This window comes from Carcharhinus amblyrhynchos, chromosome 9, assembly GCF_965287045.1.
Source record: "Carcharhinus amblyrhynchos chromosome 9, sCarAmb.v2.hapA, whole genome shotgun sequence".
NCBI lineage: Eukaryota > Metazoa > Chordata > Chondrichthyes > Carcharhiniformes > Carcharhinidae > Carcharhinus > Carcharhinus amblyrhynchos.
Genome location: NC_137332.1, coordinates 44032644 through 44047332, shown reverse-complemented (window position 1 = coordinate 44047332; position 14689 = coordinate 44032644). Strand labels below are relative to the sequence as shown.

Here is a 14689-nt window from a genome sequence, read left to right as displayed (position 1 = left end):
GGTACCTGCCAGCAAGATATATAGTGAGAGTAGTATATTCAGAAACATTACTCAAGTGGAAACAAGTTTTGCTATTTGTTTCTCTGATTCGTACATTCTTGCGAAGTTCAATAATGCAATGCTTTATCGACTGTGTGTTCCACCACACAACTAACTAGGTCTATTGCTTCTAATAATATTACTCGACAAGGTATTACAAGTCATTTTGCAAAAGCAGACCCAGGAAGTAACTGTTACTCCTTTTGAAATTCATTTTCACTTGCAAGCTTCATGTGAGACATGTCATATTTTACTTTAGTTCCCACAATTTATTCAGATAAATATAGCCTACAGAAACACCTTGTTCAAATTGTATTCACAAATGTAATGAAAACTATTAATTTTGTTAAATATCTTGCTTGACTGGAAAAATACTGTTTATGGGAATTAACAAAATATAATAATTAAAAACTATAATAACATGTTTATGTTTAAACTTTGGAGTTAATTGGTACCATACTAGAAAAATATATCATGCCTTTCAAGTTGACATATTGCTTGTAAATGTTTGTCAGCTGCAAGTCAGAATTTGTTTTTTTTCTTCTTTCTGTCTTATCCAGAATAAGTTTTGGTTTCTTCATCTGGTCCTAATAATGCCAGCTGCTGTGCTAATGAATGCCAAATGTGAATTGTTTTCCGTCTGCTTTGAGCAGCTGGAGCCTTCTAACCTTATAACTGTAAAGAAAAAGCTACAGTAATGAAGTTGAGGCAGTGGAAGGTTGACATAGCTAAGGAATTAAAGCACGGGAGAAATGGCCAATGCCAGTTGTGCGCGGGTAAATGTATTTCCCAGTATGGTACTGAGTCATGCAGGCCAGGAATGTTCCAGGTTTGTTTTCCAATCTGTGCTGGTGTCAGCCCTGAGGAGGAGGAGAAAGATTAGAGCCAATGTTTCGAGTCAGGATGACCCTTTGTTGGAGCAGACAAAGACAATAATGTAGGGGCATTGTGACTCAGAATGGCAGCTGAAATTTTCCAGCATCTTCTGTTTGTGTTTCAGATTCCAGCATCCGCAGTAATTTGTCTTTGTAATGGAGATACTCCTGTTGGCTTCATTATTCCTTCCTTTAACCAACCCTGCCCGACAGCACCAGGGGAACATACTTTCATAATGATTATGAACCAAAGTCCATAACTTCTTTGCTTCTTTGCTAAAACTGTCTGATACAGTTTTAGAGGTAATTTAAAAAAATTACCTTGGTGGGATAACCGGATGTTGGTAGAAAGCATCATGTGCTCAGTAAGAAACGTGCAACATATTCAGTGCATATTTTCTTACAACAGGGAGAGATGGTGATGCGGTCATGTCACTTATTAGTGGTGCAGAGAACACAAGTTCAAATCACACCAGCAGGTGGAATTTAAATTCAGTTAATAAAATATCTGGAATTGAAAGCTAGTCTTAGTAATGATGACCATGAGCATTAAAAATTGGCAAATCACGTTGACGCTTTATAGAATATAGTGTTCAATGCTCGTTGGTACACTACAAAAGGATGTGGAGGCTTTGGAGAGACTACAGAAAAGATTTACCAGGATGTTGCCTGGTATGGAGGGCATTAGTTATGAGGAGAGACTGGAGAAACTTTGTTTGTTTTCACTGGAGTGACAAGGTTGAGGGGCAGCCTGATAGACGTCTACAAGATTATGAGAGGCATGGACAGAGTGGATAGTCAGATGTTTTTTCCCAGGGTGGAAGAGTCAATTACTGGGGGGCATAGGTTTAAGGTGCGAGGCGCAAGTTTTAAAAGAGATGTATGAGGCAGACTTTTTAAACAGAGATACAGAGATGGTGGGTGCTTGGAACTCGTTGCCGGGGGAGGTAGTGGAAGCAAATACGATAGTGATTTTTAAGGGGCGCCTTGACAAGTACGTGAATGAGATGGGAATAAAGGGATATGTTCCCCACGAGCATAGGGGGTTTTAGTTAAGTCAGGCAGCATGGTCGGTGCAGGCTTGGTGGGCCGAAGGGCCTGTTCCTGTGCTGTAATTTTCATTGTTCTTTGTTCTGTGTTCTTTGAAGCTATTATCAATTGTTATGAAAATCCATCTAGTTCACTAATATCCTTTAGGGAAGTAAATCTGCCATCCTTACTTGGCCTGGCCCACATATGACTCCAGAGCCAGTGGTTGACTCTTAACTGCCCTCTGAAATGTCCTAGGAAGCCAGTCAGTTCAAGGGCAATGAGGGATGGGCAGCAAATATTGGCCTTCCCAGTGATGCTCACATTCCATGAAAAAATAGATAAATTTCTTTGCAAAATCATCACTCTAAGCGAGATAAGAGCATTAGTGTAGAATTTAACTATATTCCTATAAATAATAGACTCTTAGAGAATTGTATGACTTTAGGAAGATACACAACGAAAAATAGTTAAGTGAGATTACCATGAATACAGAGGGAGAATGGAGGAAACAGAACAACCTTGAAGTACAGTCTGAGTGTCTGACAGACCTGCAAAGCCAGCTTCCACCATTTTTCAAACAATGTACTTGGTGCTATGGGTACATATTCTGTGATACAAGCATTTGGGCAGAAGTACAAAGTACAAGCAGCTTGGACCTGGGACACAATCTCAAGATGCCCAAGTTCCATTCAGTTAGCTGGTTTCATAGAATCGACTTGGTGGAAGTTGTATGATTGCACGGGATTTTCATGTTTATTATGCGTCATTGTAAGATCAGATAGAATCCAACTTTTGTATTCCTGTTGCTGCAACCAGATTCTCAGACCTTTTCATTATAAGTTTAGTTGGAGAAAGTGGCTAAAATCCGATGCAGAGAACATCACCCACATCTTCCAGAACACCTGTTTACCAGAGCCAACCAGGACATCACTTAGCACGTTGACCTCAATATTCAACAGTCGACAAGTTAGGGATCTGCAGCAATGTTTATTTCTCTCATTTCCAGGGCATAACTGATGAAACAAGGTTGTGATTTGAGCACCAGAACACCAGCCAGCAACATTTCTGAGTAGGAGAACCACTCATTTCATTAATATCCATTAGTCTCCAACCAGAGAAGCAGATCATCTCAATTTATGCAAGGTGCCCAGGAAGGTTTTATCCTGAAAATTCATTTATTCCCCTGAGATTCAAACCTTTTAGGAATGTGACAAAATGTCTGCTAAGGGACAAGGGATGCCTTATGCACATTCCTACAAGACCCTGCCACATCTGTTTCGGTGGAAGCTCTTTGCAGTATTTCCTGCGGATTCATAGAACATAGAACATTATTGCGCAGTACAGGCCCTTTGGCCCTCGATGTTGCGCCGACCAGTGGAACCAATCTAATGACCCTCTAACCTAAACTATTCCAATGTTATCCATATGTCTATCCACTGACCATTTGAACGCCCTTAAAGTTGGCGAGTCCACAACTGCTGCAGGCAGGGCATTCCACACCCTTACTACCCTCTGAGTAAAGAACCTACCTCTGATATCTGTCCTATAATTACCACCCCTTAATTTAAAGCTATGTCCCCTGATGTTAGCCATCACCATCCGAGGAAAAAGGCTCTCACTATCCATCCTATCTAACCCTCTGATCATCTTGTATGCCTCAATTAGGTCACCTCTTAACCTTCTCTCTAACGAAAATAACCTCGTCCGTCAGCCTTTCCTCATAAGACCTTCCCACCATATCTGGCAACATACTGGTAAACCTCCTCAGCATGCTTTCCGATGCCTCTACATCCTTCTTATAATGCAGCGACCAGAACTGTACGCAGTACTCCAAGTGTGGCCGCACCAGAGTTTTGTACAGTTGCAACATGACCTCACGGCTCCGAAATTCAATCCCTTTACCAATAAAAGCTAACACACTGTGTGCCTTCTTAACAACCTTATCAATCTGGGTGCCAACTTTCAGGGAGCTATGCACATGTACCCCGAGATCTCTCTGCTCGTCGACACTACCAAGAGTTCTTCCATTAGCCCTTCATTCTGTACTCCTGTTAGTCTTACCAAAGTGAATTGCCTCACACTTTTCCGCATTAAACTCCATTTGTCATCTCTCAGCCCAGCCCTGCAGCTTATCTATGTCCCTCTGCAAACTGTAACATCCATCCTCACTGTCTACAACTCCTCCGACTTTGGCGTCGTCAGCAAATTTACTGACCCATCCTTCTACACCCTCATCTAGGTCATTTATAAAAATGACAAACAGCAGTGGCCCCAAAACAGATCCTTGAGGTACACCACTTGTAACTGAACTCCAGGTTGAATTTTTCCCATCAACCACCACCCCTCTGTCTTCTATCAACTAGCCAATTCCTGACCCAAACTGCTAAATCAGCCTCAATCCCATGCATCTGCATTTTCTGCAGTAGCCTACCACGGGGAACCTTATCAAATGCTTTGCTAAAGTCCATATACACCACGCCAACTGCCTTACCCTTATCCACCTCTTTGGTCACCTTTTCAAAAAACTCGATAAGGTTTGTGAGGCACGACCTACCCTTCACAAAGCCGTGTTGACTATCCCTACTCAATTTATTTCTCTTTATGACAATTCATATTGTCATTAAGAGAGATTTGCATTTGGAGAAGGCACATGAGCAGAAGCAATTCTCTTCAGATGATGAAATCCAGGGTGAAGGTGAGGCAGCAATAGAAGATAATGGCCACCTTAATACCATGCAGCAAGAGATGAAAGAAATGGGTTAATTGCAGAGCAGTTGGGATGACCTTTTGATTCACCTGTTCGGAAAACTTATAAAAATACATATGTCTGGAGGCAGATGTAACAAAAATTTGGAGAAAAATTTTAAGTGTGCATTGGATAGTATTTTGGTTACTGTTAAGAGTATTGTTTACAATTTTGGGGTGACCACAATTATAGAAATGGCTAAGTTGCAGCATAGATTCACTTGAATGCCACCAAAGTTTATTAGGATGCGACCAGAGATGAATGGTTTAAGTTATGAAAAAGGTGCGAGATTGGTGCATTGATACTTTTTGTTACATCCTTACCCCTCCCGAATCCTACATTAGAGAACATTTAAACCATTTAGTGAACTTCTACTTCAATGACACATGTAGACTAAGAAGCTGCTATAAAACCACACTGCAGACCACATTGCCAAATGCAATCAAAATGATGAATTCCTAACACAAGACTTTCCTTCAATTCATTTCTCAATTAGAATCAGCCCATGCTACCTTTCATACAGAAAAATTTCCTAATTTGACCACGCTAAGAAATGTTTCCCTGAGTGACTTCAGCAAAGCTGGCAGAAGATTTTTGTTGCTTATGTTAGGGCTCTTGAAATGCTTATGGCTGACAACTTTTAGATATTTGAGCCTGTGTATGCCTTACTGTAGACGGTTACACCCTGGCTACTGTCAGGGCAGTTGTTCCAGCTGATTTCATGACCACACATTTGAGATGACACCACCCATGTTTGAATTGGACTCCTATTCCTTCAGAAATAATACTACAATTCCTTGGAAGACTTTTCAATACTTGACGTAACTGCTTGTGAAAGGCAGGCAGCTTTCTTTTCATTGGCTGGGTCCCTGAAGTCCTCAACATTGTGTTGTCCTGATGATGGGCTTTTCTTGTCTTACTTGTGCTGCGTATTTCACCACTGCATAGAGGGCCAAAGCCTGTGTTGCTGCTTGATGGGAACAGATCACATGATGGTGCACCCTCAGGAGGACTGTGTTCCTCTTAACTGTCTTCTTCAACAGGATGCAAGGGCTAAGGAAGTTCTAGAAATAAAATAAAGTTTAGATTGGTATTGAGATAGTGGGCATTAGCAGCTATGAGAATGCTTTTTGAAGTTGTGAAGTTTGCTGAGCCTTTGCTGATGTGACTGAAGGGTTACAAATAAAAGGAAAATAAGCTGCCAGCCTCTATTTCCTTGATGCCCACAGCTTTTCCTGGGCTACTATGCCCCAGGGCTTCCTACTGTATCTACATAATGGCTATTCTGAGTTTAAAATCAGTGATACCATTCAAGTACACACATTGGGAGAGGCAAATAACTGAGATTTTTTAAGCTGAACATTTGTTCTTTTAAAGCCATTCTTACCATGAAGGGAGAACAAATGTGAGAAAGGAAAGGAAAATGGAAATTTGTTTTGATGTAGCAATAAAATTTAGAAACAAAATTAAAGGTAGTAGTACAGTTAACTTACAAGCCTGCAAAAAGAATGAACCCTTGATATTATGCCTGGAGGCAGACGTAACAAAAGTTTGGAGAAAAATTTTAAGTGTGCATTGAATAGTATTTTGGTTACTGTTAAGAGTATTGTTTACAATTTTGGGGTGACCACAATTATAGAAATGACTAAGTTGCAGCATAGATTCACTTGAATGCCACCAAAGTTTATTAGGATGCGACCAGAGATGAATGGTTTAAGTTATGAAAAAAGGTGAGAAATTGGTGCATTATTTCATTGGGCACAAGGGGCCAAGTGATAGAGTCTTGAGAATTATGATTTTACAAAATATATATCAACATTTCCATTGGCTGATTTAATGGTAGTGTGTGGTCACAAATTTTAAGATTAGTGCAAGAAGAGTGAAGAATGAAATATATTTTTAAGGGGGTAGTTAAGATGTGGAATTCTCAGTCTCAAGCTGTTATTGAAGCAGAACCTATAATTACTTTCAAAAAGGAATTTGATGACTACTCAAAAGAAAGGATTTAATAAGATATGGGATTCAGAAAGAGAACAGGATTTGCATATATGGTTTGTTTTCATTGAATCCAGGCTTGCATTTATAAGTGACAAGCAACCTTTGCATCAACAAGTGCCAGGCAAATTCTATCACGATCATGAACGAATCTAATCACCTCCCCTTGTCACTCAGTGGCATTACTATCACTAAGTTTCATGGGGGGTTGGGGGGAGGACACCATTGAACAGAAACTCAACGATTCAATCAAATTAGCTACATAAATGTCATAGCTGCTATAGCAGGTCAGAAGCTGGTTTATCTGCAGCAAGTAGCTCACTCCCTGATCATCACTGCCTCCCCACTCCCACTGATCTTCTCCATCAGCCACATTGTGCAGTTCAGGACTGTAAAGGAATATCCTTCACTTATTTGGATAGATGCAGCTGAAACAATGCTCAAGCAGCCAAATACCATCCAGGAAGAGCAGGCTATTGGATTCATTCCTTCTTTTGCTGGTGTACCATGAGTACAGTGAAGCTTTTTCCATAGTATTCCCCCAACTTGCAATCTTGGGCAGCATGGTGGCACAGTGGTTAGAACAAAGAACAATACAGCACAGTACAGGCCCTTCAGCCCTCCAAGACTTCACTGCTCATGAGCCCAACTAGACCATTTGTTCGTATCCCTCTATTCCCAGTCTGTTCATGTTAGCACTGCTGCCTCACAGCATCAGGGACCTGGGTTCGATTCCCAGCTTGGGTGACTGTCTATGTGGAGTTTGCACGTTCTCCCTGTGTCTGCTTGGGTTTCTTCCAGGTGCTCCAGTTTCCTCAGAATCTGAAAGATGTGCTGGTTAGGTGCATTGGCCCAAACAAGCGCTGGAATGTGGCGATTAGGGAAATTTCACAAATTTCACAGTAACTTCATTGCATTGTTGATGTGAGCCTTACTTGTGACTAATAATTAAACTTTACTTCCACCACCAAGAAGCATTTAGGCAGCAGGTGCGTGGATATGCCACCACTTTTAAATTCAGCTCCGAGTCATGTATCATTCTCAGTTGGATATATATTGCTGTTCTCCATATATTGCTGTTCTCCATTATTACTGGATCAAAAGCCTGAAAATCCCAACCTAACAACATTGTAGGAATACCTTTAGCACATCCCCTTCTCAATGGATGGGCAATAATTGCCTGAGATGCCCACATCCCAAAGAAGGATGAAAAATAAATTCTGGATTGTGCAACTTTCTACAGTTTTTGTTAATATTGTTCCATATAATCAACTGATTGAGAGTGTGGTTCTGCAGTTTATAACTGCTCCTGCCAAATCCTGGCCCTCCCAAGATGGATCATTCCATTACTGTGCCACTCTTTAGAAAGCAATCTATCAACAGGTAAGCCTGTAACTATTGAAAGCACCAGCTTAAAAAGGAAAAGCATGCAGTGTTTTGCTATAACTTAATTTCCATGGACGCACGATAAAGGCATTGTAGCATTTGTCAGCAAAATGATTTAAATCACTTAAGACTTTAATGGTCACATTTGATGGCCACTCAAGTTTGCAATTATTATCTATGTTTTTGCATCTTTAGGACTGTTTTTAAAATGATTTTAATCTCTAACCTTTACTGTAATAATCCTGCCAGTTTATGCAGTAATCATCTTTGCTAACGTGACACATTCAGCTAAAGGAACCTCGTATAGGTTTTAACAACTTGACATTCACCTTCAGCTAGTTCTAGCCAGCCATTCCCCTGAAATGTCACTGTATCATTGGCATCATATCCTTTGTTTTTATTCATTTTAGCCTGTGGTAGGTGCATTGGACATTAACGGAAACTTGTCTGCCCAACCCTAATGTGACCGCCAAATGAATTAATGTGATTTTTCAGCAGGAAAGATGAGCTGGAAGATACAGTAATGTAAATTAGAACACGGGCTTTTCATTTTTCTCCTAACATCAAAAGGATGAAGCTAAAAGTGTGACTGCCACTTCCCACCCAAAAAATCAAATGGGCGTGGTGATGGCAACGTGTGATTAATTTACACCTATTCAAAGTAGGTAGCATGTAAACTTCATACTCCCTACCAATTACAATGATATTGGCGTGTAACCCAATGCATGCCTCAGCAGGGGACCCACGTTAATGCAAGCAAACACCACTTAAAGCTATCCTGCATTTCGTGAAGGCAGCCTTCTTAAAGTCAAGGTGAAGGAATCAGAAAGAGATTATGAACAAAACATCGAGTGGAAATAATGCTTCTCCAGAATGATCCAGGAAGTGGGAAGTATTGTTTAATCACCCAACTGATCTGCTCTATCACATTTCATATGGCAGCTTATGGGTCTTTGTCATTTGAATGTTGCCCATGTGTGTGTGGATTGTGCACCGAAACCAGAAATCCTGTCATCAAAAGAAATCCCTTGTCTCCTATTAACCACCCCCTGGTTTAGCATGGTGGTTCAAATACAGATGGTACAGCAGACGGTTGCAGAATGAAGGCATCGTAGCTGCTGTAAGGGTAATGAAATCTAACCTCATGGAACACTACATGTAGTCACACACCAAATTGACGTTGAGAGATGGAACCTCTTTTGTTGCAGTATGCCTCAGGGGTGACATGCAAAGCAATATTTGTGAAGCCCCTCTGATCCCTTTCAAAGCTGTAAATTTGTCCCTCTCCGACAAAAGAGAATGAAATTCATCTCTGTTGGATCTCAGGGCCTTAGTGACCTTCCTTATGCAGCAATCAAAGATAAACTAGAAATGTATGAAAATATCTCCTGGAAGAAGTCAGATGCGTATTCACTGGCAATGGTGTCCTCATCCTGCTTTGTGACTGCAGATATGGCTGTAGCATCTGATGGATTTCAGTTATGACCTCCTTGTTGAACTGGAGATGTCTGACACACTTGCTGATGTTCAAATAGGCACTCTACTCCCTGAACGGTCAGGACAGATATGGCCTTCTCCTTTTCCCTTTCAACCCTTCAACATTCTCCCTCCACTTCGTAGTTTATTCTGCTCTGTGTACTCTCCACTCATTTCTGCCTGTCACATCATAGGCCAGGGTTGATATGAAGTATTTTAATCATGACTGGAAGTAAATGGACTGTACAGAATTATTGAAGTCAGCATGTGCTATATCATTCCCTGTGCACTTCAGCAAATCTGGAAACCATAGAATACTTACATGATTACTGCAACAGCAACTAGATATTAATCAGAAACTAACCTGAAAGCAGCCAGTAATCTCTTTAAATAATACTTCTGTCAATGCATTTATTAAAATTACATTTTGTTTTTAAGTAATTAGATTTCAAGTTTCTTCTTGGTGAAATCTTTTTTTCACTTTCAACCATTTTTTTTCAGGGCAGCATGGTGTCTAGTGGCTAGTTGCTGCCATATAGCATCAAGGACCAAGTTCAATTCTGGTCTTGGGTGACTGCTTGTGTGGAGTTTGCACATTCTCCTCGTGTCTATGTGTGTGTTTTTAATGGGTACTCTGGTTTCCTCCCATAGTCCAAAAGATGTGAAGGTTAGGTTGACTGGCCATGTTAAATTGCCCCTTTGTGTCAGGGGGACTTGCTAATCTGGTGAACTGATGCGACGACAATAATTTCTCCCTCAATGTCAACAAAATGAAGGAGATTGTCATTGACTTCAGGAAGCATAGAGGAGGACATGCATCTGCCTACATAAACGGATAAAGTGGAAATGGTCAAGAACTTAACGTTTTGAGGTGTACATGTCACCAACAACCTGTCCTGGTCCCTCCAAGCCAATGCTATAGTTAAGAAAGCCACCAAAGCTTCTACTTCCTCAGGAGGCTCAGGAAATATGGTTTGTCCATTACAACTCTTACCAACCTTTACAGTTGCACCATAGAAAGCGTGCTTTCTGGTTGAATCACAGCTTGGTATGTCTCCTGCTCTGTCTAAGACCGCAAGAATCTACAAAGGGTTGGGAATGAATCCAGACCATCATGCAAACTAGCCTCCCATCCATCGATTTGGTCCATACTTCCCATTGCCCTGGAAAAGCAGCCAGCATTATCAAGAATCCCCTGGACATCCTGGACACGCTGTTCCATCTTCCTCCATCGGGAAAAAGATACAAAAGCCTGGGGTCATGTGCCAACCAACTTAAAATCAGCTTCTTCCATGCTGCCACCAGACTTTTGAATAAATCTACTATATATTAAGTTGATCTTTCTCTACACTTTAGCTCTGGCTGTAACACTACATTCTGCACTCTCTCCTTTCCTTCTCTATGTATAGTATGCTTTATCTGTATATCTCGCAAAAAACAATACTTTTCACTGAATACTAATATAAATGACAATAAATCAACTCAGCTATGATAAATCCTTGGCTTTATAGGGACAGGACCTGGGTGGGATTATGGTTGGTGCAGACATGATGGGCTGAATGACCTTCTTCTGCAGTGTAAGATTCTATCATTTCCTCTTAGATGTGCAAAACAATGACACCACCATTGCATTGCAGGTAAAAAAAGTTGAAGCTCTCACTTGCTGATTGTGAAGTGATAACTGGAATGTTACACTTTTGGACATTGAAATATTAAAAATGGAACTCAGAAACCATTCTCATCATTGGATTCATAGAATCATAGAGGTTTGCAGCATGGAAACAGATCCTTTGGTCCAACTTGTCCATGCCACACTTTTTTTTAACAATTAAGGCAGTCCCAATTGCCCATGTTTGGCCCATTATCCCTCCATACACATCTTACCCAAGTAACTGTTTAAATGCTTTTTAAAAGACAAAATTGTACCCACTTCTACTACTATCTCTGGTAGCTTGTTCCAAACACTCACCACCCTCTGTGTGAAAAATTATCTGGACCTTTTTGTATTTCTCCCCTCTCATCTTAAACCTATACCCTCTAGTTTTAGATTCCCCTATCTTTGGGAAAAGATGTTGACTATCTCGCTGATCTATGCCCTCAGTATAAGATCACCCCTAAGCCTCCTATGTTCCAGCGAAAAAAGTCCCAGTCTATCCAGCCTCTCCTTATAACTCAAACCATCAAGTCCTGGTGGCATCCTAGTGAATTTTTTCTGCATTCTTTCTAGTTTAATAATATCCTTTCTGTAATAGGCTGACCAGAACTATACACAGAACTCCAAGTATGGCTCTACTAATGTATTGTACAACTTCAACAAGATATCCCAACTCCTGTATTCAGTATTCTGACCAATGAAACCAAGCATGCCGAATGCCTTCTTTACCATTCTGTCCACCTGTGATTCCACTTTCAAGGAGCATTGACCTGTACCCCTATATCTCTTTGTTCTATAATTCTCCCCAGTGCCCTACCATTAACTGAGTAAGTCCTGGCTTGGTTTGATCTACCAAAATGCATCACTTCGCATTTATCTAAATTAAACTCCATCTGTAATTCATCAGCCCACTGACCCAATTGATCAAGATCCTGTTGCAATCCTAGATAACCTTTTTCACTGTCCACTATGCCATCAATCTTGGCGTCATCTGCAAACTTACTAACCATGCCTCCTAAATTTTCATCCAAATAATTAACTTAAATGATAAACAACAGCGGACCCAGCACTGATCCCTGAGGCACACCGCTGGTCACAGGCCTTCAGTTTGAAAAACAGTCCTCGACAACCACTCTCTATCTTCTGTCATGAAGCCAATTTTGTATCCAATTGGCTACCTCACCCTGGATCCCACGAAGTTTAACCTGATGCAGCAACCTACCATGTGACCTTGTCAATGGCCTTGCTAAGTCCATATAGACAACATCAACTGTCTTGGTTACCCCTTCAAAAACCCAATCAAATTCGTGAGACATGATTTTCCACTCACAAAACCTGACTGTCCCTAATCAGTCCTTGCCTCTCTAAATACCTGTAGATCCTGTTCCTCAGAATAGCTTGTAACAACTTATCCATTACAGATGTGATGCTTACTGGCTTGTAGTTCCCAGGCTTTTCCCTGCAGCCTTCCTTAAACAAAGACACAACATTTGCCACCGTCCAATCTTCAGGCACCTCACCTGTGGCTGTTGATGATTCAAGTCTCTCTGCTGGGGACCTGCAATTTCTTCCCTAGCCTCCCACAACATCCTGGGATACACTTCATCAGGTCCTGGGGTATTATCTACTTTGATGCGCTTTAAGACTTCCAGCACCTCTTTCTCTGTAATATGTACAGTCCTCAAGACATCACTATTTATTTCCCCAAGTTCCCTAACATCCATGTTTTTCTCAACGGTAAATACTGATGAGAAATATTCATTTAGGATCTCATCCATCTCTTGTGGATTGCACATAGATGACCTCGTTGATTCTTAAGAGGCCCTATTCTCTGCCTAGTTACTCTTTTTAATTTTAGTTTCTGATGAAGAGATGTTTATGTTGTTTATATTATTTCACATTATGTTGTTGGGGCATTGTGTCACGTCACTGAATGCTAAACTGTGGGAAAATGTATCATGTTGTGCATTTTCATCTCCAAAGTACTGGGTCGGAGGCAGGTTGGTTGTTAATCATTGAATTTTCTTTTATGACTGTGTCAGCTGCAGTGTATGGATGGGGTAGTATTGATAGAGGTTGAAAATAGGTCCGCAATTGTCTTAACCCGGGAATTATGCATGACACTGGGACACTCTAGCAGAGAGTGGGCAATTAGGGTTGCCCTAGCTATTGATGTCCACCTCCCACAAATGATTAAGACAAAAGACAATTCTACTGTTGAGTTGTTTCCACTCAGGATTGATCATGTCCCCATCGTGATTTTCACACACTTGGTTGCTTATGCGTCTGGAATAACACCAGGAAAATGAGAACCTTGAGATAAACATTCAGAAACGTTGTTCACTTTTAACATTATCATTAAATTCTCTTTTTTAAACCATGCCATCTTTTGAAAATGAACACTTTTTTTAAGATATGAATTGTGATGTATTAGCTTCACATTTTAGCTGTTTATTTGTGAAGTATTGTGTGAGCAGATAACCACAGCTTTAAAGGAAGATTCCTGAGAAGTAATTTTAAAAAACTGTGATATATATGTTTTCAATGTTTTGCAGCATGACAATTTACAATTAAGTTTAAATTACAGTGACACTTCAACCAAAGGAACAAAATATATTGTAAATACCACATGAAAGGGATATTTGCTTGTTTTTGGAATTCTTAATTGTGTTTATTTGAATTTGCCAGAAACTGCCAAGCATTTGCTGGGAAAAAGCTGCCCATTTCTTTGATCTCTGTGATTTTCTGTCTTGGAAAGCCACAGGTGCAACTACAAGGTATTTATTTACATAAAGTCTGGTATTGCTGCAATAAGGACTGTTCATTACTGCAGTGGGAGTCACTGGGAGAAGTAAACCATGTCAAAATGCTTGTGGGGATAGGGGGAGGGGGTGGGCTAGGCGGTGGGTGATTATGGGGGGAGGGGGGTTGTAGATGCAGTTTTGGCAAACTTCCATTTGGACTTTCTGATATTGAGCCAAAAGATGAGATCATCTTGAAGTTTAAGAGGATACACTAATCCTGAACAATGTGCCTAAATTTGACAAAGACTGTTTGATGAGACAGTCTTCATAAATTCTCTCATGGGGTGAGGGGTAGGGGCAGAGTTTGCAGGTGATGTTGTGAGTTGGACACATCATATGAAAGAGAGTTGCTGTTCTCTTGGCTGACATTTGTTAACTCCCTGTTTCCACTGCCTGGCGTGACTCAGTATGTCTGCACTCTAAGTAAAATAGTGGTTTAATGTGAAATATGAGAGGCACATGCAGTTTTCTATTTCAAGAAAATGATCTCAAGGAGCGAACATGTTTCTGTTAGCTTTGTGCACAGACCCACGATGAAGCGGTTTATTGATGGGAAGATGAGTGCAAGCAATGGTTGTTATCATATGTGTTGTTACCTTCTGAGAAAACTAAATAGTAACTGGCACAAAAGACTATTGTTAGTTTGAACAAAAGTGGAATAAGTGATTTTTAGATATACAGG

At 40.6% G+C, this 14689-nt stretch overlaps 1 protein-coding gene across 2 annotated transcripts in view; it reads left to right on the top strand.

The window, feature by feature from the left end:
- fggy (FGGY carbohydrate kinase domain containing) overlaps positions 1–14689 on the top strand; it is a 247266-nt gene that overhangs the window by 41552 nt on the left and 191025 nt on the right. For both annotated transcript variants that reach the window (XM_080195539.1, XM_080195540.1), the window contains exon 5: positions 13892–13980. In XM_080195539.1, coding sequence (XP_080051665.1) covers positions 13892–13980 — 89 coding nt within the window. The remainder of the gene's footprint in view (positions 1–13891; positions 13981–14689) is intronic.